General features: G+C 44.8%; 1 protein-coding gene across 1 annotated transcript in view; it reads left to right on the top strand.

The window, feature by feature from the left end:
* MYO15A (myosin XVA) overlaps nt 1-26347 on the top strand; it is a 167372-nt gene that overhangs the window by 83495 nt on the left and 57530 nt on the right. The window contains exons 34-41 of the mRNA XM_077450192.1: nt 352-531; nt 754-832; nt 7972-8119; nt 12973-13108; nt 16571-16679; nt 24143-24264; nt 25627-25686; nt 26070-26145. Coding sequence (XP_077306318.1) covers nt 352-531; nt 754-832; nt 7972-8119; nt 12973-13108; nt 16571-16679; nt 24143-24264; nt 25627-25686; nt 26070-26145 — 910 coding nt within the window. The remainder of the gene's footprint in view (nt 1-351; nt 532-753; nt 833-7971; nt 8120-12972; nt 13109-16570; nt 16680-24142; nt 24265-25626; nt 25687-26069; nt 26146-26347) is intronic.

Genomic DNA, 26347 nt, shown 5'->3' with positions numbered 1-26347 from the left:
TCAGAACACTATCTAATAGCTCAGCAGGGGAGATTGCTGTACTAACAACGGATTGTTAGTATAGCGGCTCCAACCTGAGTTGGGTTGAACAAAAAGAAAATACTAGCAGTGTGTACGAGGCTTTAAACAACATAATTCGTTAAAAATTTGTGATTTGCCAGCTTCTCAACGTTGGTTACTCTGATTTAAGTTGTTGATGACGTCAAAAACATTTTTTTAATTTTTAAATTTAGGTAAAGTTCAAAGTTTGTTGAAAACATGGCACAGCATAAATGACATGTGGCCTTTGTCCTTTATTTTGTCTTCCAAGCCAATAAACACCTGATACCATTTTTGTCCATCTTTCTTTAGGCGCAGCAGATGACCTTGCAGGCCATGGCCATACAACAACAAATGGTTAACAGCTCTACTGCGGAGCCACCAGTTGCCACAGGACCCAAGCCGAGCATTAGCACTCCATCCAGCCGGGGTAGTTCATATAGGGTGACCCCAACAGTGGCTCCAATGCCAAGGACTGGGGTACCAACCCAGGTAAAAAGTCTCTATGCCTCCCATATAAAATGTATATGTGAGTAAACTGTCTGTCTTACCTATAGCAACCAAATAATAGCTACCAAGTTTCTCCCACACCGGATAGAATTTGAAGAAAGAACCTGATGATTACTCTTAAACTGATAACCGAGGCCCTGTATGCTTATAAAATTTCAGTTATGTTGACATTATTATTAACACATATCTCTTCTCTGTTTATAGAAGCATGTTGTAAATGGATCACCTCCCTACAGGACTCATACCTCCCCCTCCAGAGAGGGTTCATTCCGCCAAATGCCAGGTAAGTTTGCCTTTAGTGAAAAGGCAAACAGGACAAAAGGTGGAACTTACAAATTCCATGGAACATGCAGATGGAACTGTGGTGTGTGCTGAAATTAGTACACTCCAGCACACTAATGCCGCGTACACACGATCAAATTGTCTGACGGAATTGGTCCGGCAAACAATCCACCAGACTTTATAACGAACGGACTTGGCCACACACGGACGCTCGGAAGTACGGCGATTTCTAACGCGATGACGTACAGCACGTACGATGGGACTAGAAAAAGGAAGTTCATAGCCAGTAGCCTCCTTCTCGTACTTGCTTCAGAGCATGCGTCATTCTTAGTCCGTTGGACTAGCACACCGACAAACAGATTGTCCGCTGAAAGCCAAGTCCGGCGGACAAATTTTGAGTCAAAACTACTTTCTAAGTCCGCCGGACTTTACGATGAAAAAGTCCTCTGGAGCCCACACACAATCGAATTGTCCGGCGTACTGTGGTCCGGCGGACCGAGTCCGCCAGACAATTCGATCGTGTGTACGCGCCGTAGAGCAAGGTTGTCCAAACTTTTGACCTTCCTGGGCCACATTGGAAGAAGAGGAATTGTCTTAGGCCACACATAAATTACATTAACCTAAGGATAGTTGATGAGTAGAACAAGTTGGACAGATCACAAGTTAACAATTACTCATAGTGAAAAGAGGGCAACATAAAACTAGTGCGACACTGTTTTTGATAAACGAACGCATCAATATCTGGTTTAATGGATGGAGTAGCAATTCTCAATGAATTCTCAATGTACTCATCAGATATTTTGGTTCTAATTTTGCTCTTCATGTGCTTCATCCTTGAAAATAGTTGCTCACAAATATAGTGGGAGATTTTTTTCTTTGGGAAAATAAAATGTATAAAAGTCTAGTAAAGAGACACTGACAAATTTTTCTTCAGCTGCATTTACGCTCAGAATGCAGGATTCAGGAGTGCATTTTACACTCAGAATGCAGGATTCAGGAGTGCATTTTACGCTCAGAATGCAGGGTTCAGAATGCAGGGTTCAGGAGTGCATTTACGCTCCTAATGCAGGGATCAGGGGGTTTTGCGCTCAGAATGCAGGGATCAGGAGTGTGTTGCTCTTAGAATGCAGGGAAGAGGAGTGAATTGCGCCCAGAATGCAGGGATCGGGAGTGTGTTGTGCTCAGAATGCAGGGATCAGGAATGCGTTTTATACTCAGAATGCAGGGATCAGGAGTAAGTTGTGCTCAGAATGTAGGGATCAGGAGTGTGTTGCGTTCAGAATGCAGGGTTCAGGAGTGCATTTACGCTCCTAATGCAGGGATCAGGGGGTTTTGCGCTCAGAATGCAGGGATCAGGAGTGTGTTGCTCTTAGAATGCAGGGAAGAGGAGTGAATTGCCCCCAGAATGCAGGGATCGGGAGTGTGTTGTGCTCAGAATGCAGGGATCAGGAATGCGTTTTATACTCAGAATGCAGGGATCAGGGGTAAGTTGTGCTCAGAATGTAGGGATCAGGAGTGTGTTGCGTTCAGAATGCAGGGATCAGGAGTAAGTTGTGCTCAGAATGTAGGGATCAGGAGTGTGTTGCGTTCAGAATGCAGGGATCAGGAGTAAGGTTGTGCTCAGAATGCAGGGATCAGGAATGCGTTTTATGCTCAGAATGCAGGTATGCAGATATTTTGGTTCTAATTTTGCTCTTCATGTGCTTCATCCTTGAAAATAGTTGCTCACAAATATAGTGGGAGATTTTTTTCTTTGGGAAAATAAAATGTATAAAAGTCTAGTAAAGAGACACTGACAAATTTTTCTTCAGCTGCATTTACGCTCAGAATGCAGGATTCAGAAGTGCATTTTACGCTCAGAATGCAGGATTCAGGAGTGCATTTTACGCTCAGAATGCAGGGTTCAGAATGCAGGGTTCAGGAGTGCATTTACGTTCCTAATGCAGGGATCAGGGGGTTTTGCGCTCAGAATGCAGGGATCAGGAGTGTGTTGCTCTTAGAATGTAGGGAAGAGGAGTGAATTGCGCCCAGAATGCAGGGATCGGGAGTGTGTTGTGCTCAGAATGCAGGGATCAGGAATGCGTTTTATACTCAGAATGCAGGGATCAGGAGTAAGTTGTGCTCAGAATGTAGGGATCAGGAGTGTGTTGCGTTCAGAATGCAGGGTTCAGGAGTAAGTTGTGCTCAGAATGTAGGGATCAGGAGTGTGTTGCGTTCAGAATGCAGGGATCAGGAGTAAGGTTGTGCTCAGAATGCAGGGATCAGGAATGCGTTTTATGCTCAGAATGCAGGGATCAGGAGTAAGTTGTGCTCAGAATGTATGGATCAGGAGTGTGTTGCGTTCAGAATGCAGGGATCAGGAGTGCGTTGCGCTCAGAATTCAGGGTTAAGGAGTGTATTGGGCTCAGAATGCAGGGTTCAGGGGGGGTGGGGGGTGATGTGTAGGGTAGTAGAGGACACTGTTATAGGGGTGACCCTGCCCATAACAGTGTCCTCTGCCCCTTCGCATCATCCCCCCCCCCACACAAACACACACACACACAGTGGTGTCCTCTGCTCCCCCCCCCTTTCCCCTATAGCAGTAACGTCTGACCCCTCTTCCTTTTTCCATAGCGGAGACCAGGAAACAGCACAGTTCTGGACGGTGGGCAGGGGCTGGCAGAGGCAATTTTCATATTAGTAAGCTAGTCATTGGTTGCTTAGGACCACCCTGTGACCTAACAACCAATCACCAGTGGTTTAACTTAAAAAGTTAATTTGGCCGGCTTCTTCCCCCACCCTCAGTCCTGAGCTGTGCTTCCTCCTGGTCTCCGCTGTTCACTGATCACAGCGGTGGAGGAGCCTGGAGGGGGGAGGCAGAGAGAGAGGGACCAGGACATAGAAAGAGCGGCAGAGCCACGGAGGGGGCAGGGGGGTTTGGAGGGAGGGAGAGACCGGGATAGGATGGTGCAGCGGAGCTGTCTGGGAGGAAAGGCAAGGACCGGCACTTAGAAGGCAGCCGTCAGCAGTGTACGAACCTGTTCGCGGTGCACCTATCACCTGCACAGATTTCTGACCCCCACCCTTGATGTTTAACCCCTTCCCATGTCCAGCCAGTGTCATTACTACAGTGACAGTGCATATTTTTTCACTGATCACTGTTTTAGTGTTACTGGTTCCCAAAAAGTGTCAGTTAGTGTCCGAATGTCTGTCGCAATATCATAGTCCCACTATAAGTCGCTATAAGATTGCTGCCATTGCTAGTAAAAAAATAAAAATAAAAATAAATTCCAGTAAATATTCCATAGTTTGTAGATGCTATAACTTTTGCACAAACCAATCAATATACGCTTAATGGGATTTTTTTTTTACCAAAAACATGTAGCAGAATACATACATACATACATATTTGCCTATATTAATCAAGAATTTTTTTTTTTTTTTTGTAAATTTTTTTATTAGATATGTTTTATAGCAGAAAGTAAAAAATATTGTTTTGCCTTTTTCAAAATTGTTGGTCTTTTTTTGTTTATAGCGCAAAACACTAAAAAAACTCAGAGGTGATAAAATACCACCAAAACAAAGCTCTATTTGTGGGAAAAAAGGACATCAGTTTTGTGTGGGTACAGTGTCACATGACAGCACAATTGTCAGTTAAAGTAACACAGTGCTATATCACAAAAATGGCCTTATCATGAAGGGGGGTAAATCTTCCGGAGGTTGAGTGCTTAATTTAGAGTTGGTCCTCCTTTGCAGCTATAACAGCTTTCAATCCTCTAGGAAGTGTCTGTACGAATTTGTGTCTAGTCAGCCAAAAGAGCATTTGTGTGGTCAGGTATTGAAGTTAGACAGGAAAACCTGGCTTGCAAATGGCCTTCTCAATTCATCCCAAAGGTCTTTAGTAGGGTTGAGGTCAGGGCTTTAGCTTTATACAGGCCACTCGAGTTCCTCCATTTCAAACCATGTCTTTATTTAACTGGCTTTGTACACAGGGGTACAGTCATGCTGGAACACAAACAGATACAGTGAGGGAAAAAATTATTTGATTCCCTGCTGAATTTGTAGTTTGCCAAAAATCCAGAAAAACGCATTTATAAATTGATTTGCATTTTAATGAGTGAAATAAGTATTTGGTCCCCTATCAATCAGCAAGAGTTTTGTCTCCCAGGTGTCTTCTATACAGGTAACAAGCTGAGATTAGGAGCACTCTCTTAGGCTCGATTCACATTTATGCATGTTGCCTTTGAGCGTTTTTGCAGTGCTTTTTGTGGTGCTTGCCGTGTTTTTGGACACGCGTTTTTACCGGGATTTTGACGCGTTTTGCGTTTTTTTTTTACACTGTGGTTGCTTAGCAACCAGATATATACAGTGAAAAAAATGGAAAAAAAACGCAAAACGCAAATTGCAGCAAAAACACGGTAAAAACGCTTGCGTTTTTTGATGCAGGTCCATTGACTTCTATTACATGCAAAACGCTGCATTTTGCATGAAAAAAAGTCCCCAACCCTTTCCAAAAACGCAGAGGCACAAAAATGCATTGATGTGAACATGTTCCATAGAAACCCATGTTAAAAAATTTCCTTGCATTTCTGCAAAATGCAAAATGCATCAAAAAACGCGCTAGTGTGAATTGAGCCTTAAAGGGAGTGCTCCTAATCTCAGCTTGTTACCTATATAAAAGACACCTGTCCACAGAAGCCATCAATCAGATTCCAATCTCTCCACCATGGTCAAGACCAAAGAGCTGTCCAAGGATGTCGGGGACAAGATTGTAGACATACACAAGGCTGGAATGGGCTACAAGACCATCGCCAAGCAGCTTAGCGAGAGGGTGTTACAACAACTGGTGCGATTATTCGCAAATGGAAGAAACACAAAATAACTGTCAATCTCCCTCGGTCTGGGGCTTCATGCAAGATCTCACCTTGTGGAGTTTCAATGATTATGAGAATGGTGAGGTTATCAGCCCAGAACTACATGGGAGGATCTTGTCAATGATCACAAGGCAGCTGGGACCATAGTCACCAAGAAAACAAATGATAATACACTATGCCGTGAAGGACTACAGCGCCCGTAAGGTTCCCCTACTCAAGAAAGCACATGTACAGGCCCGTCTCAAGTTTGCTACTGAATATCTGACTGATTCAGAGGAGAACTGGGTGAAAGTGTTGTGGTCAGATTAGACCAAAATCCAGCTCTTTGGCATCAACTCAACTCGCTATGTTTGGAGGAGGAGGAATGCTGCCTATGACCCCAAGAACACCATCCCCACCGCCAAACATTGAGGTGGAAACATTATTCTTTGTGATTGTTTTTCTGCTACGGGGACAGGACAACTTCACTGTATCAAAAGGGATGGTGGACGGGGCCGTGTACTGTCAAATTCTGGGTGAGAACCTCTTTCCCTAAGCCAGGGCATTGAAAATGGGTCGTGGATGGGTATTCCAGCAGGGCAGTGACAGAAAACACACAGCCAAAGCAACAAAGGAGTAGCTCAAGAAGAAGCACATTAAGGTTCTGGATTGGCCTAGCCAGTCTCCAGATCTTAATCCCATGAAAAATATGTAGAGTAAGCTGTAGGTTTGTGTTACCAAACATCAGCCTCAAAACCTTAATGACTAGGAGAGGATCTGCAAAGAGGAGTGGGACAAAATCCCTCCTGAGATGTGTGCAAACCTGGTGGCCAACTACAAGAAACGTCTGACATCTTTGTCAACAAGGCTTTTACCACCAAGTACAAAGTCATGTTTAGCGATGGGATCAAATACTTATTTCACTCTTTAAAATGCGAATCAATTTATAACTTTTTTGAAATGCGTTTTTCTGGATTTTTTTTTTGGTATTGTATTTCTCATTGTGAAAATAAACCTACCTATAAAATTATAGACTGATCAAAACTGTATCAGTCTACTGTACAAAATCAGCAGGGGATCAAATACTTTTTCTCCTCACTGTATAATGAGGTTGGACTGCAAACTGATACCACACTTATTTGGGATTTCTTTGTATTCCATAGCATTAACAGTGCCCATTACTGAAAAACACTTGAGGGAAATCTATGTATTTTTGGCCATATAGAGCAGTGATTCTCAACCAGAGTTCCTCCAGAGGTAGCTAGGGGTTCCTTCAGCATTGGGCAATTTCTGCCTCTCAGATAAGTTCCCACTGACACCATTGATCTTTTTAGCTACCTGTAAGGAGGTAATTCTTCTCAATGACCACAAGTGTAAGGACCATTCTTCCCAATGACCATCACACTAATGTATCATGAGTTGTAGACTTCTAATTTTTAGAAGGGGTTCCCCCGAGACCGGAGAACTATTTCAAGGGTTCCTCTGTGTTGAAAAGGTTGAGAAAGGCTGATATAGAGTATTTAACTTCATGGCACGCTATGGCCCACATGTCACAGTGCTTCAGGCTTGTAAATTGGTCATTCAACCACTCAAGTGCTACAGAAGTAGGAAGAATTTCTAAGGAGGCCTGAGTAGATTTTTATAGGGAGCCACACAACAGATCAGAGCAGATATCTCTGTGAAGCATACAGCAGTGGTCACCTTCCATCATTTATCAAGATAACAGCGAGAAGATCTTTTGTTGTAACATTAATGGAAATACTTGGTTTGCTTGCCAACATATAGGCTCCATGCACACTGGAGCTCATAAACTGCAGTTTATTGGAATTTGGGCGTTTTTTTTAAAAGCCCATAAACTACACTCTATGTTAGCCTATATGTCCATGCACACATGGATGTTTTTCAGCTTTAATGAGCAGTGGAGTTTATGGGCTTTTTTCTGAATGCCAGAAATTCGCGTTCAAAGTGCCGTTTTTCACCGCCAAAAAACAACAAACGCTGATAAACGCTCATAAACACGCGTTAATTAGTTTTCGGCATTCTATTTTTTCAATGCATTGTAGGAGTTTGGAATGTACTGTGGGATTTTTGGAGTGTCCTCTGTGTATTTTTATTGAAAACGCCCATAAACGCTAATGCAATAAACGCTCATAAACGCTAGTACAAAACGCTGTTAAAAGCAAGTTTTTCAACCAGCGTTTTCTGCCAGCAATCTGGCATCCAGAAAAAGCTTTTTTGAGCTTCAGTGTGCATGGAGCCAAATAGGCAAACATTTTATTGTCTGTCTCCAAATATGTTACACTTTTAGGTCCATCTAACCGTCCAAGGCCAGAAGAACTCATTCATCATTCTACTTTGAACTCTGAGCATTTTCCTGAACCTACACACAACATCAAGGACATCATTAATCAGTACAAGCAGCCAGATGCAGTAAGGCCTGTACCTCAACCTGTAAGGTGAGTTCATTGCATTAGCATTCATAAAGATTGATTTTATGCTGAGGTTTTTGAGATCTCTGTAGCATTAGAAAGGTCACCTGGTCATATCTGAGTCTTTTTCTTACTACTGGGGATTATTTTATATCAGTGATATGCAATTAGCGGACCTCCAGCTATTGCAGAACTACAAGTCCCATGAAGCATAGCAAGTCTCTGACAGCCACAAGCATGACACCCAGAGGCAGATGCATGATGGGACTTGTAGTTTTGCAACAGCTGGAGGTCCGCTAATTGCATATCCCTGTTTTATATTCTTGATCAGTATTCCTCAAAGAAGAGTCTATTGATTCATTGAGTCAACTTTTATGCATAGTCTTTTTAGACAAGCATGGACCTGGGATCAGCTGTTTCTATTTATAATTGATAATTATATATGTACTGTACATGGGGCAGTCATATTTTCTAGGTACTGCATATATACATTTTGCAGGTTCTGCTCCTTACTGTACAAAGTTACACAATGGTTGTACTTTATTCCGTTGTCTTAGCCCTTGTACACACGGTCTGATATTCCGTCGGAATTTCCGACCGACAAAGTTTTAGAGCTGGGCTATAACATTTTCCGACAACATGATCCGATCGGACTTTGTCCGATCGTTTGTAGAGAATTCCGATCGGACAAAGTGCCACGCATGCCCAGATCAAATTCATAGACCAAAGATATTGGTTACTAGCCTGAACGTAGTCCCGTTGTAACAAAATAATGTCATCACGTTCTGAACGATCGGATTTTCCGACAACTTTGTCCGACCGTGTGTATGCAACACCAGTTTCGGACAAAATCCGTCGGTCAAAATCCGACGGATCTTGTAGTCGGAATGTCCGACCGTGTGTACAAGGGCTAGCAATGCAAATCTGAGTTGACTTGCTCACTAAAAAACGATGCATTCCCTGTGTCGCTGATATCTTATTTTCAAAACTCTGTATTAACTGATGTTTGAGTTTAAAAAATGTGGGTCAATTGTTTTGTCAATGGCCGTGGTCAGAGTGCAACCCCAAGAATGTGATGTGGTGCTGTTTGGGGCTGTATTACACAGGGTTTTTTTGTTTGTTTGTTTTAGTACCCTGCAGACTTTCCAAAACATTTATCCATGTGTCAGGACCCAGATCTGAACCTGCACCCTCTGCTGTGTCTGGCAGTAGCTCTTCTTGCAGAACCACCTGAGATGCTGTACAGCTCCCTTTCTGATTGCTCAGACAACCTTGCCTTCTGTCTTTTTTCTCTCAAACCCTTTGCTCCTCCCATGAACTTCCTGTGTAAGTCATGCCTTTGCACTTCCCGTTTGCCAGACTATTGTGCTCTCTTCAGCCAATATCTCGCCCTTGTCACTCCTCCTGCCATCTGTATCTTTGGTACCACTCATTACCAACTTTTGGCTTGTTCCTCAACTACACTTCTGCTGGATACCAACCTGCTATATCTGCTACTGCACCCTGGCTTGCTTATCTCCTGGTGGGCGATCTTGAGGACCGCGACCTGATACTACCATGCAGCAAAACCCACCTCCAACATCAGGAGCTCTGATGAATACTGGTTAGTTCTTCAAGCCTGACCCCTGACCATGACACCCCTTTTTTACCGTTGGTGTTTTTGTAGAATGTAAACTGTTTTGCACTTATTGTTATTTTATGTTTCATACACATTTTAAAAATAGGCCGTTGTGGTCTTTAACAGAGAAGTATGGCCAAATCATTTTTGGCTATGCTGCTCTTCTGGGTCACAGGAGTGCACCTTTTTCTGCACTCTGTGACCTAGATACAGTTGACAGCAGGCTAAAGCCCACTGTCAGCTGATATCACAGAGCTGGTCCAGGCTCTAAGGGGATCCTGACTTTAAGGGTTAGGAACCACCCAGAAGGCTAACCAACAGCTGGCTCAACCTCTAAGCACGGCATTGAGAGCCAGTTGCTTTCTTCCTTTCCAAAGCCCAGCAATCCAGTGAGCACTGGAGGGGCAGAGCAAAGAGCTGCTCTCTGCTCAGTGAAAGCCAAATACTGAGTGATCAGTGTTCATGTAATCACTCAGTTCTTGGTCTTAAAGTGAGCGGGGATCAATGCTGCAGCCATATAGGTGATTATGTGTGTTTGTTTTTTGTATTCTATACTTCTCCTTTAAAGTCCAAACCAACTTTGTGGTGTATTTATGCCTTGGGTGGTGGTGGTGGGCAAAGGAGTCAAAGAGTGTTAAGTAGCTTGCTTAAGCCTATAACCTCCTCATTTCTGTAGCAGGTCCTACCTGCTGCTCTGTCTCCCGCTCTCCCTCACCTGACCCCCCCTTCTCCTGTCAGCAGGGAGACTCACAGGGGACTAGAGTGGCTGTGCTGTGGCGGCTGCAGGCTTTCTCCCCCCCTCAGAGCACCATCATAATAGGAGACTGGAACAACCTGCAGGAACTGAGGGAGAGTGCAGTAGTGGGCATGTGTGTCTCTCTCGCCCGCTGCTCGCTCGGCCCCCCTTTCTCCTGTCAGCAGTGTGAGAGACAGAGCCGCACTGCTCTGTCTCTGCCCCCTGCCAATTCTGACTCCTCCCCCTCCTTCCCCATTGGCCGAAGGGAGGAACCAATCTCAGGAGGCCAGAGGGGGATCATGGGACATGTAGTCCCGAAGACAGGGGGTACCATTGCCTAACCCCAAGTTTCCAGCAGGCACTGCGGCGATTGGTAGATCTGAGGCCAGTAAAGCCAACTCATGGAAATCTGCTGCTGGAGAGGCACCGGAAGTGACGTAGTTGGAGATTTTGATGAGTTGGCTATTTCGGCAGAAAACCTGGAAAAGGAGTGGAGAGAGAAGAGAGAGACAGGTGGTTGAGAGATAGAGGGAGAGAGACCAAACCACAAAAGTCCTTGGGCTTGTGCCAGCCTGGGCACCAGAAGCAGGAGAGAGTTCCACACCGCTCCAGCTTTATTAGGCTGCAGGGAGTTTGAGGGGAAAAAGGAGCTGAGATAGAAGAGAGAGAGCAGCCTGAGGGGAGCCAGAAAGAGGGACAACCACACGGTCCACCACTATTCAGCCCAGGGACTCTGCTCAGTAGCCCAGCACCACCCAGCTCAGTGGAGATGGCCCACACCACTTCTGTAATTGCAATATCCACCTTGGTATTGAGTCAGCAGTTGTCCAGTCACCTTGTGAGCATTCGCTACCAGTCATCCTGATCGGATGCCTTACTACTTCGCCAGGAGCCTTAAGTACCATTTGGTATTTTTGTTGTGTCATTGTGCAGAGGATCGGTGAGCAGGTGCAAACCCAACATCCTTCTTAACAGTACAAACACTGCATGCAGATACCAATTCCTCTTTCTAGTTTCAGAGGATGCTTGTTTGGAGCTGCCACCTTTAGCGGTTTGTCCTTATAAATCACTAATGGAACATTCTAAATATTTACTGCTTCACTCAAGCTTGTTTAAACCCACTCCAAAAACAAGGTCCCCACGTTTGCTAGCTGAAAACACTAGTACTCTTCACCCCAGGACCTGTAACACTACACAACTGTGTTTACTGTATCTGTTTAACCCATTTTTTTTCTTTATCTCTCAATGGTGTTTGTGGCCCAGAAAGAGCTGAGAAGTTGACAAAGCTCTCTCTCCCTCTCAGCACCCGTGTTATGGGCATATAGATATATGCTGTTTTTTTATTACTTACAGTTGCTAAATATTGAAGGCTGCCATTTCTATTATATTGATACTCTGCAGCAAGTTTTAACAGTGCTGTAAGTTTCCACATATTTTAAACCATGATAATATATTTAACTTAACTAGCGATGACGTCTGCGCGTGACGTGCTCCCAAAGCCGCACACTTGCACATGTGCTAGGACAGTGATGACGAACCTTGGCATCCCAGATGTTTTGGAACTACATTTCCCATGATGCTCATACACTCTGCAGTGTAGTGGAGCATCATGAGAAATGTAGTTCCAAAACATCTGGGGTGCCAAGGTTCGCCATCACTGTGCTAGGATGTGTCCATAGCAACCACCAACGATACAAACAAGATCGTGGGGGCCAAACACAGACACAGCGGAACACCCCCCCACCCCCACCCAGGAGAATGCCTATGTCCGCCCACAAAGGAGAAGGGGTCAACCAGTGACACTGCGCCAAGTGAATGGCAAAACATTGACCGCACAGACAATATCATGCCATTGCATGGACCATGTTCTTCTAATTTGTATATATCTACTATGTATATTTTATGTAATATTGTCCCCTGTAAGGGCATTACCAAATCTCTCTTAAAGAACTATTTTACATTTTTCAAATAAATATTCAATGATTTTACACAATATGTCTTCTTTCTGTGGCCGATATAGTCTGTTATTGTAGGATTCTGGGGGTTTCTCCCATTATCTCCTAATAGTTTTGTAGATTTTTTAGATGAGGCCCAAGTCCATTTTCTCCCTTTCAATATATTCAACTTGTTTATCACTACCAGGGATGTCTGTCTGTTTCTGGTAACAATCCACAGCCAGGAAAACACTTGTGTCCTTAAAAGTGTTTGCAGTGATTTTCTCTAAACCAGGTGTGCCAGAGGAGCCGGGGTCATTCTTGGAGTTGAGGCCCAGAACAGATAACCCAAAATCATCAAACGGCTCCTTCGAGGGTGGCACTACAGTACCCTCATCGTGTTTCTGTTATCTGGGTTACTGTTATATTAATTATAATCACACTGTCTGACTATTGTTCATTGTATGCATATACTGAAAGATTGGTTGTCCCCACAAGATGGCTTCTTTAAGTGGTCCATCCAAAAGAGAGTGAGCTATTTAGCCTTTGTGTAACTATACTTATTGTTATCCTTATCATATTATAAATATAGGAAAGAGCCTACGCGACCATTGGGGCGGAAACTGGACCCCCATGAAGAAGCACTGAAAATCCTGAAAGGGCAGCAGATGGCCAGCCGACCAATGAAAGGTCCAACACCGGTTTCTAATATGTCCTATGTCCCAAAGGTAGCCATTTGCCAATTGTTATGCAGGTTGAAATTTTTATCAAAATTTTGAAAGTTCACTCTATTGTATTTAAATATGCACTTTAATATAAACTTAAACTTCTGGCATTTTTTATATGGATCCAAAAATTTGAAGGCTTAAATTCCTTCTTAGCTCTCACTCAGTTATATCCACCTTCTTTTGCTTAAAGCACAGCACAACCTAAATGAATTTGTCCTTAAAGGACTTCCATCATAAACATCATTGTATCAAAAAACTGTGTTTGAATAATATATCTGAGATGGTTGGAATGACAGTCACGTAGCTGAAAATAACAGTTGTTATGGCAGAGAACAAAGCTTAACATAGTTTATATTTAAAGCCCAACTCCATGAAAATAAAAAAATCCTCCCTTCCTTTGACCCCCCCCCCATATTGCAGGGGTTAATTGCTTGTTAGGGTAGCATTTCTCAACCTCTTTTCTGTCATGGCCCCCCTTGAAAAGTATGCAAAATTTAAAGGCATCCCTGTCTAAATTGTGATAAACATTATTAATGGGAAACCTGAGCCTAAGACAATGCACATGACCACCTTGATCAAACTTCAGAAGCCCCTCTTCACATCAGACACCTCCCTTCATGTAAGTGGCACCCATCATGTCAGAGGTCCCCCTACATATCAGTGTCCCCCATCACATCAATGTCCCACCTATATATCAGAGTCCCCCCATCCCCCATCACAGATTTAGAGGCTTCCCATCCCATCACATCAGAGGTCCCCATATACATGAGAGCCCCCTTCACATCAAAGTACCCTTAGGACAGAGTCTCCCCATAAAATCTGAGTCCCCCTGTCATATCAATATCCTTCTTAACCTCAAATCCCCCCCATCCCTGTATCACAGAGTTCCCTGCTCAATCTTTGATACAGGGCAGATTGTGTCTCATGTTCGTGCCCACCCAGGGGAACCCAAAGGGCACTCCAGGATGCCACGGCACCCTGGCTGAGAAACACTGGTGTAGGGGATTGCAGAAAAGGCTGTATTACTCACCTGTCTTCCCGAACCGTTGGCTACAGTGCACTCCTCCCCTGTCAAAAGCTCCAGTTTGTGGGTGGAGCCTCAATATCATCATGTACAATACAGGGACATTAACCCTGTATTGTATGTTTAGGAGGCTGGAGTGCAGTTAGAACAAGTTGCAGCTTGAAGAGGAGATGCTGGGGAACGGTTGCAGCACTGGAAATGGTGTAAGGTACGGTAAGTACACTAAACAAGCAATTAACCCTTGCAGGGTGGGGAGGATTTTCATTTTTATGGAGTTAGGCTTTAAAAGTCATGTTAATTTAAAACAAATCTGTTGTGAGAGCTATAGAGGCTGTTATTGTTTATCTCTTACCAAAAGACTAATTTCCCAGCATTCATACTGGTGCCTTGGCTTGAGCACTTTGAGAGTCTTACTTGGAACAAATGTAGAGATAAAGCAGGCTATAAACAGATTCCTACATCCGCACAAACAAGGTAGATGGAGCAATCCTCCCCCCCCCCCGACTAGACATTGTATTCTGGCAGCGGAACCTGCCACTGTCAAAATACAATGATCAACAGCTGTAGCTGATTAGCTGCAGCAGCTGACCGAGAAGTTTTCTAGCATGTCCCCTTAACAGAATGCAATCAAATGATCAACCTTTGTCAAACAAGTATAGCCACACACAGGGGCGGACTGACAACTCATGGGGCCCCCGGGCAATAGATTATGGGGCCACACAGTATACAATCACACAGTATACACATACATGTTCACACAGTATACACAGACATGTTTCTATTGGCTGAGAAAGTACTGGAGAGGTGGGGCAGCTATAATCTCAGAATTTTTAGACCAAAAGGATGTCAGTAAGGGATATTTCAGAGACAGATGTAAAAAAAAACAGATTTTTACATACCGTCCCTGGTTTTACTGAGGCTGACAAACCTGATTGGGCCTCCTAGTGGCCTGGGGCCCTCGGGCAGTGCCCGAGTGGTTGAATGGTTAGTCCGCCCCTGGCCACTCACTGAATCTTGTCTCTGTTGAACTGGCTGAATTTCAATCAGTGTACTAAAGGCAAAACTTTTTTTTTTGTTTTTGGATATAGTTGAGAGGGATTAGAACAGCTGTCAGTTTTTTATTGCTGTCTGTGCCCCTATTAAGGAGATCTGCCCTCTCTATTTTCTCTGCTTACCTTTATCATTAAAAGTGAAAGTGCTTTATGACTGTATGGGAAACCTGGTTTAAATACTGTAACTCTCAAGGATACCAAGATCTGGTGCGAGATAATGGCTAGCAAGCTAGGCTCGGTTAATCTCTACTATAGATATTTTCTGACGGCACAATAGGCGTTCACATTCTAAACACTGAGCTGAGAGGAGTAGATGGGGAGAATAGCTGGTGGTCTTCCCACCCCCTCTCCTAACTCCTCACACCCCCCCCCCCCATTTTCCCCTCCCTCTCTTTTTCCCCTCCCTCTCTTTTTCCCCCTCCCTCTCTTTTTTTTTCCCCCATCTTTTCTCCCTTCCTTATCCCCCTCCTAAACAAGCCCTAACAGGCAGAGGGTTTGGAGTGAGGGGCCGACTTAATAGTTGGCCCTCTGGTCCGCTCTTCTCAGGAAAACAGGCATGCAGAGAACAGGTCGTGAATCAGACTAGAAGCCCCAACTTTCGTGAGATCTAGGCAGGTCGACCGGCACAAACCTTACCCTACACAATCCTTACAATGAAAGAATGTCTCAATGTGATCTCTATGTCTGGCCTTGCCGAGAGTGTTGACAATATCTTAGGCTTGGAGTACCTTGTTGGCTATGTTGATGATGTGTATCTATTGTTGGTACTCCAGTTGGAGCCTTATTCGTTTGTATTATTACATCTGTAATGTCTTTCATTATCTTTAATAAAAATCTTTATGGGGGAAAAAAAAAAAGGGAAAGTAAAAGAAAATCCTAAATGTTGGATTGTCCGCAGAAAAGTAATAGAGGGGAAATCTTCCAATGGGGACACTAGTTCTGGTGACCTGAGGGTCCCCAAGGAATTACCTTAATTTGCAGGGGTAATCTCTCACTTCCAATTTGGTTTGTGACAGGTGAAGGGAAATGGGACACAGATGGTGAAAAAACTCTGACAGGGGTTATAACCCTCCCTTGCTCTATCCAAAATGGAAAATAATAAAGTTTTGCCTTTAGTTCTAGCCTAGAGAATTCTAACTTTTGAGTTTAGTTTGCAGCATGCTTTTTTTAAGTCTGTGATAATGTTAAAGCCAGACACAGTCAGGCAACTAGCATTTTCATAAGGGGTCAGCAATGGCAGCTCTCTATTTCTCTGATGATGTGTGTATTTTATAGACTTTCCATAAAGCATAGAATGATACAGCAGCCTGTTCAATGTGAAATAAGTATTTTAGAAAAAAATTCCTTTGTATTTAACCATTTTTTTGTTCTGTTTTTGGAATCCAGCCTCCCAGAGAGTCGGTGGCTATGGTAAAACCTGTTCCCAGCATCAAGAATAAGAAACCTGTCAGTCTACCACCTGTCAGCCATGTCAGGCCAACCACAGCTCCTCCAGGTAGGAGGTCACATGGGTGTCTGACGCCTTACTAAGGCTGGCCATACATTATACGATTTTCTTGTACAATTTTCCTTTTAGATTTAAAAAGGCACATTTTTTATTATCTTTCAAAAAGGCAAATGAAATAGCTTCTTTCCAGCATGAAAAAAACAAAACAGTCCATTACTCTAATACAAAAAAACAAACTTCAGCTCACCGCCAGTATTACCTTGTCCCTTAACAGGGTTTGAAGTCCCTCATCTGCTCTGAATGTCCAAAGGGAGAGTCACCCCGACACAGTCGTTTCTCAGTAATCCAACAGCACACAAGTGTGTTCTGCTCTACACAACACCTCATAGACACCTGCTGGCAGCTTCCTGCCCTTATCAGCCCTCTTGCAGGCATATTAACCCTTTTGGTACCAGGATACCTGTAGTCAGAGTTGGGAGGCTTTTCCCCTCCTAAAAATCTCTCGGTTTCTGAATTATGGGTCCCATATTAGGACTTAATAATCATGGGAAAACTGCAAGTCAGTTTTCCCCATTTACTGGATTTCCCCGGAAACCCCTCAGGGATGAGAATTTCTGAGTACTCCACAGTGCTTCTTTTCACCCCCTTAGAGGGGTCATAACCCAAATAATGGAGACATTTACCATTCATCCAGGACCTATACCTGGCACCCTGTACTAGATTTATTTACTTTACTTATTTATTTAATAGAAAACGGAAAATTTATATCAAATACTTACCGTAATTTTCCTTTCCTGATAGGCTCCATGGCAGCATACGTGTGGGTAGCCCCGCCTCCACGATTACCCAATAGGACCCAACTCCCATAAATCTTTGCTCCTGGCCACTATCAGTGTTCCGTAACTAGCCGACTCCAGACATTTGGGAGGGAACTCCTGCTGCCATGGAGCCTATCAGGAAAGGAAAATTACGGTAAGTATTTGATATAAATTTTCCGTTTTCCTGAAAGGCTCCATGGCAGCATACGTGTGGGAAATAACTCGCCAAACACACCCGGGTGGGCAAAATGTCGAGCAAAGAACAAAAGTTTATTTAGCATTGTCAACCGACAAAACTTGCAAACCAAAATTAACAGAAGACAGAGCCGCTGGCTCTACACAGTAATGAGAAACAAAGGTATTAATAGAAGACCAAGAGGCCGCTCTGCAAATAACTTCAGGCGCCACATGGCGAGAAGCTGCCCACGATGTTGAAATACTCCGTGTTGAATGAGCCGTTAATGCCTCAGGAGGAGCCAAGCCCTTTGCTCTGTACGCCCTCTGAATGATCTGAACGATCCAGGTAGAGATAGATCTAGCCGAAGCTTGCAATCCTTTATTCTTGCCATGAGGGAGAACAAAAAGAAATTTCGTTTGTCTAAAGGGAGCTGTGACTTCCAAATATTGTTTCAGCGCGTGTCCTACGTCCAGAGGATGAACATCCTGACTCTCTGAGTTTTTGAAAGTGGGAAGCACAACTTCCTGATTCTCATGGAAGACCGAGGTTACTTTGGGATGCGATCCCAACATGGGAATCAATACTGCCCTATCTGGAAAGAAAGTCAGAAAGGGTTCTTCCGAACCTAGATTCCTAATCTCAGAAACTCTCTTGGCTGAGGTTATAGCTACCAAGAAGATGGTCTTGAGAGTGAGATCCCTTATGGACAGAGGCTCCGTAGAATCCTTTCCAAGGTTTGAGAGAAAATCCAGCACTAAAGGGAGGTCCCATTTAGGAAACCTTGGTTTTCTTTGGGGTCTGAGCCTGGTAGCTCCCTTGAAGAATTGTTGTACCAGTGCATGGTTTGCCCAGGAAATACCCGTAAAGGCTGAAATAGCCGATACTTGGACTCTCAATGAACTGATAGCTAGAGGTAAATCAAGGCCTGTTTGAAGAAAGCTTAGTATGTCTTGTATTGTTGGAGAACTGCAAGAATTTTCTCTGGTGGACATATGGGCCGAAAACTTGGACCATATACGCTCATATACCCTATTAGTACTCCCGCGTCTGGAATTGAGAAGGGTTGGGATGACCTCTTCCGGGCAACCAAGAGCTTCTAGCCTTTCCCTCTCAAAAACCATACCTTGAGGTTCAGACATGATGGGCATGGATGTAACCTTGTGCCTTGAGATAGCAAATCCGACCTGAGAGGCAGGGGAACTGGCTCTCGAAAACTGAGGAGCAGCAGTAGAGGGAACCAAGGTCTGTTGGGCCAGAAAGGAATCACTGCGAGAATCTCCGCCTTCTCTGACCTGAGTCTCCGAAGGAATTGCAGGATCACCGGAACTGGAGGGAAGGCGTAAGCTGTCTGAAACTTCCAAAGTTCTGTGAGGGCATCTATCCCATATGCCTGGGGATCCCTGAACCTTGAGTAATATTTCGGAAGCTTCCGATTGCACGGGGAAGCGAACAAGTCGACTTCCAGGGACAATCCTAAGGTCAGGAGCCAATCGAATACTTCCCGGTGTAGAGACCACTCGTTGTTGTCCAACTCGACACGCGATAGGAAGTCCGCCTGAACATTCTGCACCCCTGGGATGTAGACTGCAGAAAGGTTGGACAAATTCTTCTGAGCCCAATTCATTATTGGCTCCGTCTCCTGTAACAGGGACCAGCTGCGAGTTCCCCCTTGCTTCTTTACGTAAGCCACCGCGGTTGTGTTGTCCAACCTTAGCATGACCGAGGCATTCGCTGTCAGATGATGGAATGACCGAAGCGCCTGGAAGGCCGCTCTTAGCTCCAGAACATTGGAGACGACTCTCTGTGATGGAAACGTCCACCTGCCCTGAGCGACCTCCGAAAGGCAGTGAGCGCCCCATCCTCGGTTGCTGGCATCTGAAGTTACCGTGACCCATGAGATGGGAATGATTGAATGGTGGTTGCGCAGGTTCTTCCCCTGTAGCCACCAAAGAAGAGACGTCCTCATGGCTGGAGTGAGGAATATGCGCTGTGTCTGGCTGGATAAGTCCCACTGTTGTAGAAACCCCTTCTGAAAGGGACGAGTGTGCCACTGGGCCCACTTTACCATGGGAATGGTGGCTGACATTGTGCCAATCACCCTCAGACATTGGAGAGCCGAGAGATGGGATGCTGCAAGGGCTGCATGAATCCTGTCTCGTATGACTCCAACCTTCTCTTCTGGAAGGGCGATAGTACCTTCTGCTGTGTTGAACTGCGCCCCTAGGAAAACAAGAGACTGAGTTGGATCTAGGTGACTCTTTTCTAAGTTCAGAAGCCACCCGAACTCCTGTAGAGTGGAGATGACTAGGTCTTTGTGCTCCAAGAGCTGATCTTTGTTCTGGGATAGCAGAAGAAGGTCGTCGAGATAGTGATGGAGACGAACACCTTTGACTCTGAGAAAGGCCACAACTGCCAAAAGAACTTTGGAGAAGACCCGTGGGGACGTTGTTAACCCAAAGGGAAGACATGTAAATTGCAGATGTTGATTGCCTACTGCAAAGCGTAGGTATTGTTGAAACTCCTTTGCCACGGGAACATGGAAGTAAGCGTCCTTCAAATCGACTGATATCATCCAGTCCCCCAGATACACGGACTGCTGGATGGTAAGCAGAGATTCCATCTTGAACTTCTCTTTGCGAGTGAAGGAATTGAGATGGGTCAAATCTATTACCGGCCTCCATGTGCCGTTTTTCTTTTGAACCAGAAACAAAGGGGAATACATGCCCTCTCCACGTTCTTCTTCTGGAACGGGAACGGCTGCGCCTTGATCCAGTAAAGAGTTCACGTAGGTCAATAGGACTTGTTTCTTCTCTTTTGATTCTGGAAGATTTGTGGGAATAAATCTTAGCTTTGGGGTGCTGATAAAACCCCACTTGTGACCTGAGGAAATTGTTTTTACAGTCCAAAAATCCCGAATTGAGGCCGCCCAAACATGCCTGAAGTGGAGAAGACGAGCCCCCACCTGACAAGTTTGAGCGGGCCCAATTTCAAAAGGATTTCGCGGAATCCTGCTTGCCGGACGAACCCCCTTTTGAGGTATTTTTGAAAGAAGATTGCCTGGATCTCCATGACCTTGAGAATTCTCGACCAGGTCTATAGCTCCGCGCCTCCCTGGCACGATCAGGGCCTTGTCTTCTAGGAAATGGACGCCTTTGATTTTGAAGACGTCTGTCCTGGGGAAGAAACCCAGATTTCCCACCTGTAGCCCGGGATATGGCAGTATCCAGCTTGTTACCAAACAAAGATGACCCCTCAAAGGGAATACGGCACCAGGCCTGTTTGGATGCTGGATCCGCCAGCCATGGACGGAGCCATAACGCACGGCGAGCTGAGACTGCTGCTAACATATCCCGAGATATCAGGCGGATAACATCAATAGATGCCTCCCCCAAAAAGGCAGACGCCATCCTGATTTCTTGAATAGGGGAGTCTTTTGCTGACTCAATAGAAATACCCCTCAGGAATTCCTCTACAGAGTCAGCCCATGATTCTATGGCCTTGGATACCGCTGCCATTGCAAGCACTGGTTTGCAAGCCATTCCAGAAGTCAGATATATCCTCTTAAGGTCTGAATCGATCCGCCTTTCCAAAGGATCTTTAAAGGATACCGTATCCTCTAAGGGTAGGGTTACATATCTCACCAAACGCATGAGTGCTGCATCCACCAGTGGTGCTGACTCCAGGTGCTTCACATCCTCTTCTTTAAAGGGATATAATTTCAGGATTTTTGACTGCATAGAACCCTTTTTATCCACCTTGCTCCATTCCTCGGTAATAATGTCACCCAACTCTGAAAGGAAGGGAAAAAATTGTCGCTCCTTATTGAGCTGTTTAAAGAACTTTCTCTGCTTTGGTGGGGAAGTAATAGGGTCTTCCCACTTCAGAGCCTCTCTCACTGCTTTGACCAATGAAGGCACCAGTCCATAGTCAAAACCTAAACCAGGATCCTCACAGTCAGATTCACTATCTGAGATGGGAGCAGATAGGCGGCTTGGCTGAGAGGATTCCCATGTCTCCTGCAATGGGTTCTCTCCAGGTGGAGGAGCCAATAATTCTGACGGGGATTCACACAGCTGTAGAGCATCCCTCTCCTGCAGAGACTCCTTCACAACCCGTCTTACTATTGACTCCAAACGCTGGTCTGCATCATCCCTTTCATCTGCAGCTTTGGAGAAGCAATGATCGCATAAGGATACGTCCGAAGGAACAGGCATCCTGCACCCCCAGCATGATTTTTCCGTACGCTTGCTGGAGTGAGCAGCAGGGGGGTGAGAATAATTCTTATTATGCTGTTCAGATCTTGACCTATGCTGGCTAGATCTTGAGGAGGATTTATGGCGGTGTGATCTTGATGATCCACTGCGTCTAGAAGTGATAGGTTGTGGATCAGACCCAGAAGGGCTGTAAGGGTAAAACAGACAGAGAGAGAAAAGGATAAACAGTCAATCCTACCTATGCCAAACACTCTCTCCAATATATAAAAAGCATAAATACTAAAGACCTACCTAACATGAGCGGGCTGGCCACTAGGAGGCAGTAAGGCGTCCATATTCACAATAAACCCACAGTTTAAGAAACACTGCAACCAAAGAGAAAAATAAAACACACATTTTTTTTTTTTTTAAAAGCATTTCCCCAGCCTAAGGGACATGCTCTTACCTTAAACCGCCGCGCTGACAGCCCCGGGAAGTCGCTGCGACCACTGCAAACATTCCCAGGGTTCTGACAGCTTCCAAAGCCTTTTAAATTTGGCGCCCGTGACGTCATCGCCGACGTCAGACGCGAGGCGCTCGCGCGCATGCGCGGGAACCAAGCCTCGGTCTCATACCGGGTTCGCACATGCGCAGAACGCCTGCATAACCCGGAAGTAGGAGAGAGGTTTGCTGGAACGCGGAAGCGAACGCAAATGGCATGGAGGAGACCGCAAGACAAACAAAAGAAATACACACAAATACAATGCTGCCATGGATAGATAAAAGGCTCACCACTCCACCAACGATCACCTGGCCGAACGGACTGGAACACACACGCCATACCTCCAGCAGATAATGGTCACCCATAGCAACGGGACACAGACCGTGCGCACTCAGGTAGGAAATCCTTTCTTCAGCGCTACTCTGCAAATACTCTCCATACCCTGCTTAACAGTCAGGGCCTATCGGAGGAAAATTTCTCAGTCAATCAGCCAATCGATCGTCGTGAAGTTTTATTTCCAGGAAAGAAACCATCTGGTCCTACTGGGGAGGACAAAAAAGGAACACTGATAGTGGCCAGGAGCAAAGATTTATGGGAGTTGGGTCCTATTGGGTAATCGTGGAGGCGGGGCTACCCACACGTATGCTGCCATGGAGCCTTTCAGGAAAGGTTCAGTTGGGCTTTAGAGCATGTCTCTTTAATAAACATACCACTGTGAAGATGATCAGTCAAGAAAGAAGACTCCATGCTTGGATCTTTGAACCAGAATACCAGATGTAGTGGTGTTGACTGACTAAAGTGTTGAGAATCTTCAAATAAATTGTAACTGTTCTCACTATTATTACCCAATTGTATGCAGATGAAAGAAAGAAACAGGAATTTGTTTTTCACTTGATTAAATGAAGTACGTATTGAGTAATTATTCACAACTCCTTTAGTAAACCAGCCATTGTGTTTTCTTGTCCTACAACAATGCATGAACATGAGGGAATAAATTGTTTTTGATAAAACCTGTTCACACCCAGGACCGATGCTACCACTAGGCAAACTAGGCAGCTGCCTAGGGCACACTGCTGCCTAGGGCTTCTGGCCACTGGTGTTCCTACTCTCTTCTCTCTGTAGCAAGAAACAAAATCTCGGCATCAGCAGGCAGCCGCTGCTCTGTTCGCACATAGTGTCAGAGGCACACGCATCGGAGGACTGTGTCTGTGCCCCGACTCCCAAATGAATGGAAGCAAGCAAATATTCATTGATGGGTGCTGGTGAGGCTGCATTTGATGGGCGCTGGTGAGGCTGCCTTTGATGGGCGCTGGTGAGGCTGCCTTTGATGGGCGCTGGTGAGGCTGCCTTTGATGGGCGCTGGTGAGGCTGAATTTGATGGAGCTGGTGAGGCTGCATTTGATGGGAGCTGGTGAGGCTGCATTTGATGGGCGCTGATGAGGCTGCCTTTGATGGGCGCTGGTGAGGCTGCATTTGATGGGCATTAGTGAGGCTGCCTTTGATGGGCACTGGTGAGGCTGCATTTGATGGCCGCTTCTTCGAAAAGGTGGGGTATAAATGGGCAGGGCAAAGGGGGGGTCAGAAGTGGAGCCAGGGGGGTGCACCAAGATGAGGTTTCGCCTAAGTTGACAAAAATCCTTGCACCACCCCTGTTCACAACAGTGCATTGCATTGTCCTGACGCCACATTTTTGTTGTGCTGACAAATCAAAAGGAGTCTTTCAAAAACATAGCATGACTAAAACCCATGTCTATGCCAACAACACATGTAATCTGGTGTGAACGATCCAGTCATTGATGCTGTTGTATTTGCTGTTCTAGTGTCAGTCTCACGGGAATTGTCAGAAGATCAGGAGAACATCCAGACTCAGCTTCACCGGCAGTACAGCGAGGAGTATTACACCTACAGCAATGTGCCCTGGAGGATCTACATCCGGAAAGAGGTGATGGGAGATACTGAGTACTTCCTGGTATGAGGGTAGGGTTGCCACCTCATCCCTTTAAACCCAAACACATATTTTTTTTTAATCAAAAAGGTTTTTATTGAACATTGGATATATCACAGCAGTTTTCATTGTACACAAACTTTCATAGATTACACTCCGCATATATATATATATATATATATACACACCAAATGAATGCCTAAGTGTAGCACTACAACATTGCATTTCTAGGTGCATCGCACATATAATGGTCATTTTTATGGACATTATTGTAGAACTCTGGACAACACAAGTACTAGGACTTTTTTTGTATTTTTTTTTAAAGAGCCAGTATTAAACTTTTTTTTTTTGACTGCCTGGAGGGGGGGGGGGGGGCACTGTTTCTGAGGCTAATTTATTGCACCTAAGGCACTGAGTGAATTTAATTACCACCTTAATCAGCCAGATAACCTGTGTAATTAATATGAGTTCAGGTTTAAAGGGATGAGGTGGCAACCCTATATGAGGGGCAGGTGTAAGCTCCAGCTAGGGCAACTTGGACATTTCACAGGGATTCTTTTCTATTACTCTATTGGAGAGCAAATGGAAGAAGAAATACATATATGGGAGGTGTTTTGTAGTTCTGTCCACCCATTCCTGAGATTTACACAGCCCTGCCACACAATCCAGCCCTGTCTATCAGGGAACAATATCTGCTGTTTAGTAACACTTACAGGCTATGTCTCTCCCCCACCTGGGTTAAAGAGTATTGAAAGAAGAAGCAGTGGACTGATGAGCTCATCTCCCTGTCACTCTGCTCTCTCCTTCTGCATACCTCTCAACTGTCCCTTATTTCGAGGGACTGTCCCTGATTAGGAGCAATGTCCCTCTGTCCCTCATTCCTCCTCATTTGTCCCTCATTTTGGTCCGATTTATGTAGATGTATATAAAATGCACTTTTTATCTTTCAAAAAATGTTTCCCAGCGCTAAACCTTTCATCCAATTTCTAAATTGCTACATTTGTTTTAAAAGCCAATATAAAGGAATAGTAATGGTAAAAAAAAAGGACTTAAAAAAGGGGTTAATTCTCCTTTAAAGGGGTGTGGCAGGGGGCGTGTCTCATGCCGACATACATTTGCTAGTAGGTGTCCCTCATTCCCATCTCAAAATGTTGGGAGGTATGCTCTCTGCCAGCACGCTCATTGCAAAGTAGCACAGCTGACTTGTGTTGTTTCTCCAGTTCCCCAGTCTGAGCTCTTATTCGTGACCCTTTAGTGAATGATAAAGGGGCACTCTAACTGCAGACTGCAAGAACTGTTCTTTCCTTCAGACATATTGTATACAAGGCCTACTGTCTTATGTATTGTATTATTCTGCAGGTGTTCTATCCCAGAGACAGCTTCAACAATCCTCTCATCCTGGATCTGGTCTTTAGACAGGTGAGACACTTTTCTACTCACCAGTACTTATTACTAGCCCTTGGCCCACATTTAGGCTATGTATACACCATGTCATTCCTTGCATGCATTTGCTAAGCATCTAGCTGGTGAGAATGCTGTGTTTAGCAATGATCACAGTAGAAATAGCTTTTTCATGTAGGCAAAGCTGATGTGTGGTAAGCATTACCCTATGAGCTCTATCTCACGACTGGAAAGGGAGCAGTAAAACAGGTGGTTGAGCCGTGGTTTTACCTCTCCCCAGCTGCTCACCTAAATTCTAACACTACAGCAGGGCTGTACACATGCTACGGTGCCTATGAGTGGAAGTGCCCTCAGAATACCATGAAGGGGTCACTTACTGTTGTTCCCCTTTAATGTTACAGGTGGTCAATGACACCCTGTCTGAGAGCTGCGTCAGAATCACCAAGGAGGAGAGACAGAAAATGAGATCTCTGCTGGGTAAGAGTAACTGTAATAATGGATATTTTGTCTAAGTTACTTATTGTCACAAACGGCATACAAACCAAACCATTTTGTTGTAATCATACAACAGTCCAATCAGGTGTGGGCACAAAGTGAGTACAACAAAAAACTAACACTGACCGTCTGGACGTTGGGCAGATGGATTCGAAAATGACTGCTATTCTTAATCTCCTTCTGA

Source organism: Lithobates pipiens, unplaced genomic scaffold (assembly GCF_037356315.1).
Source record: "Lithobates pipiens isolate NorthernLeopardFrog02 unplaced genomic scaffold, aLitPip1_a1.2 Scaffold_22, whole genome shotgun sequence".
NCBI lineage: Eukaryota > Metazoa > Chordata > Amphibia > Anura > Ranidae > Lithobates > Lithobates pipiens.
This window is presented reverse-complemented; position numbering and strand designations above follow the sequence as displayed.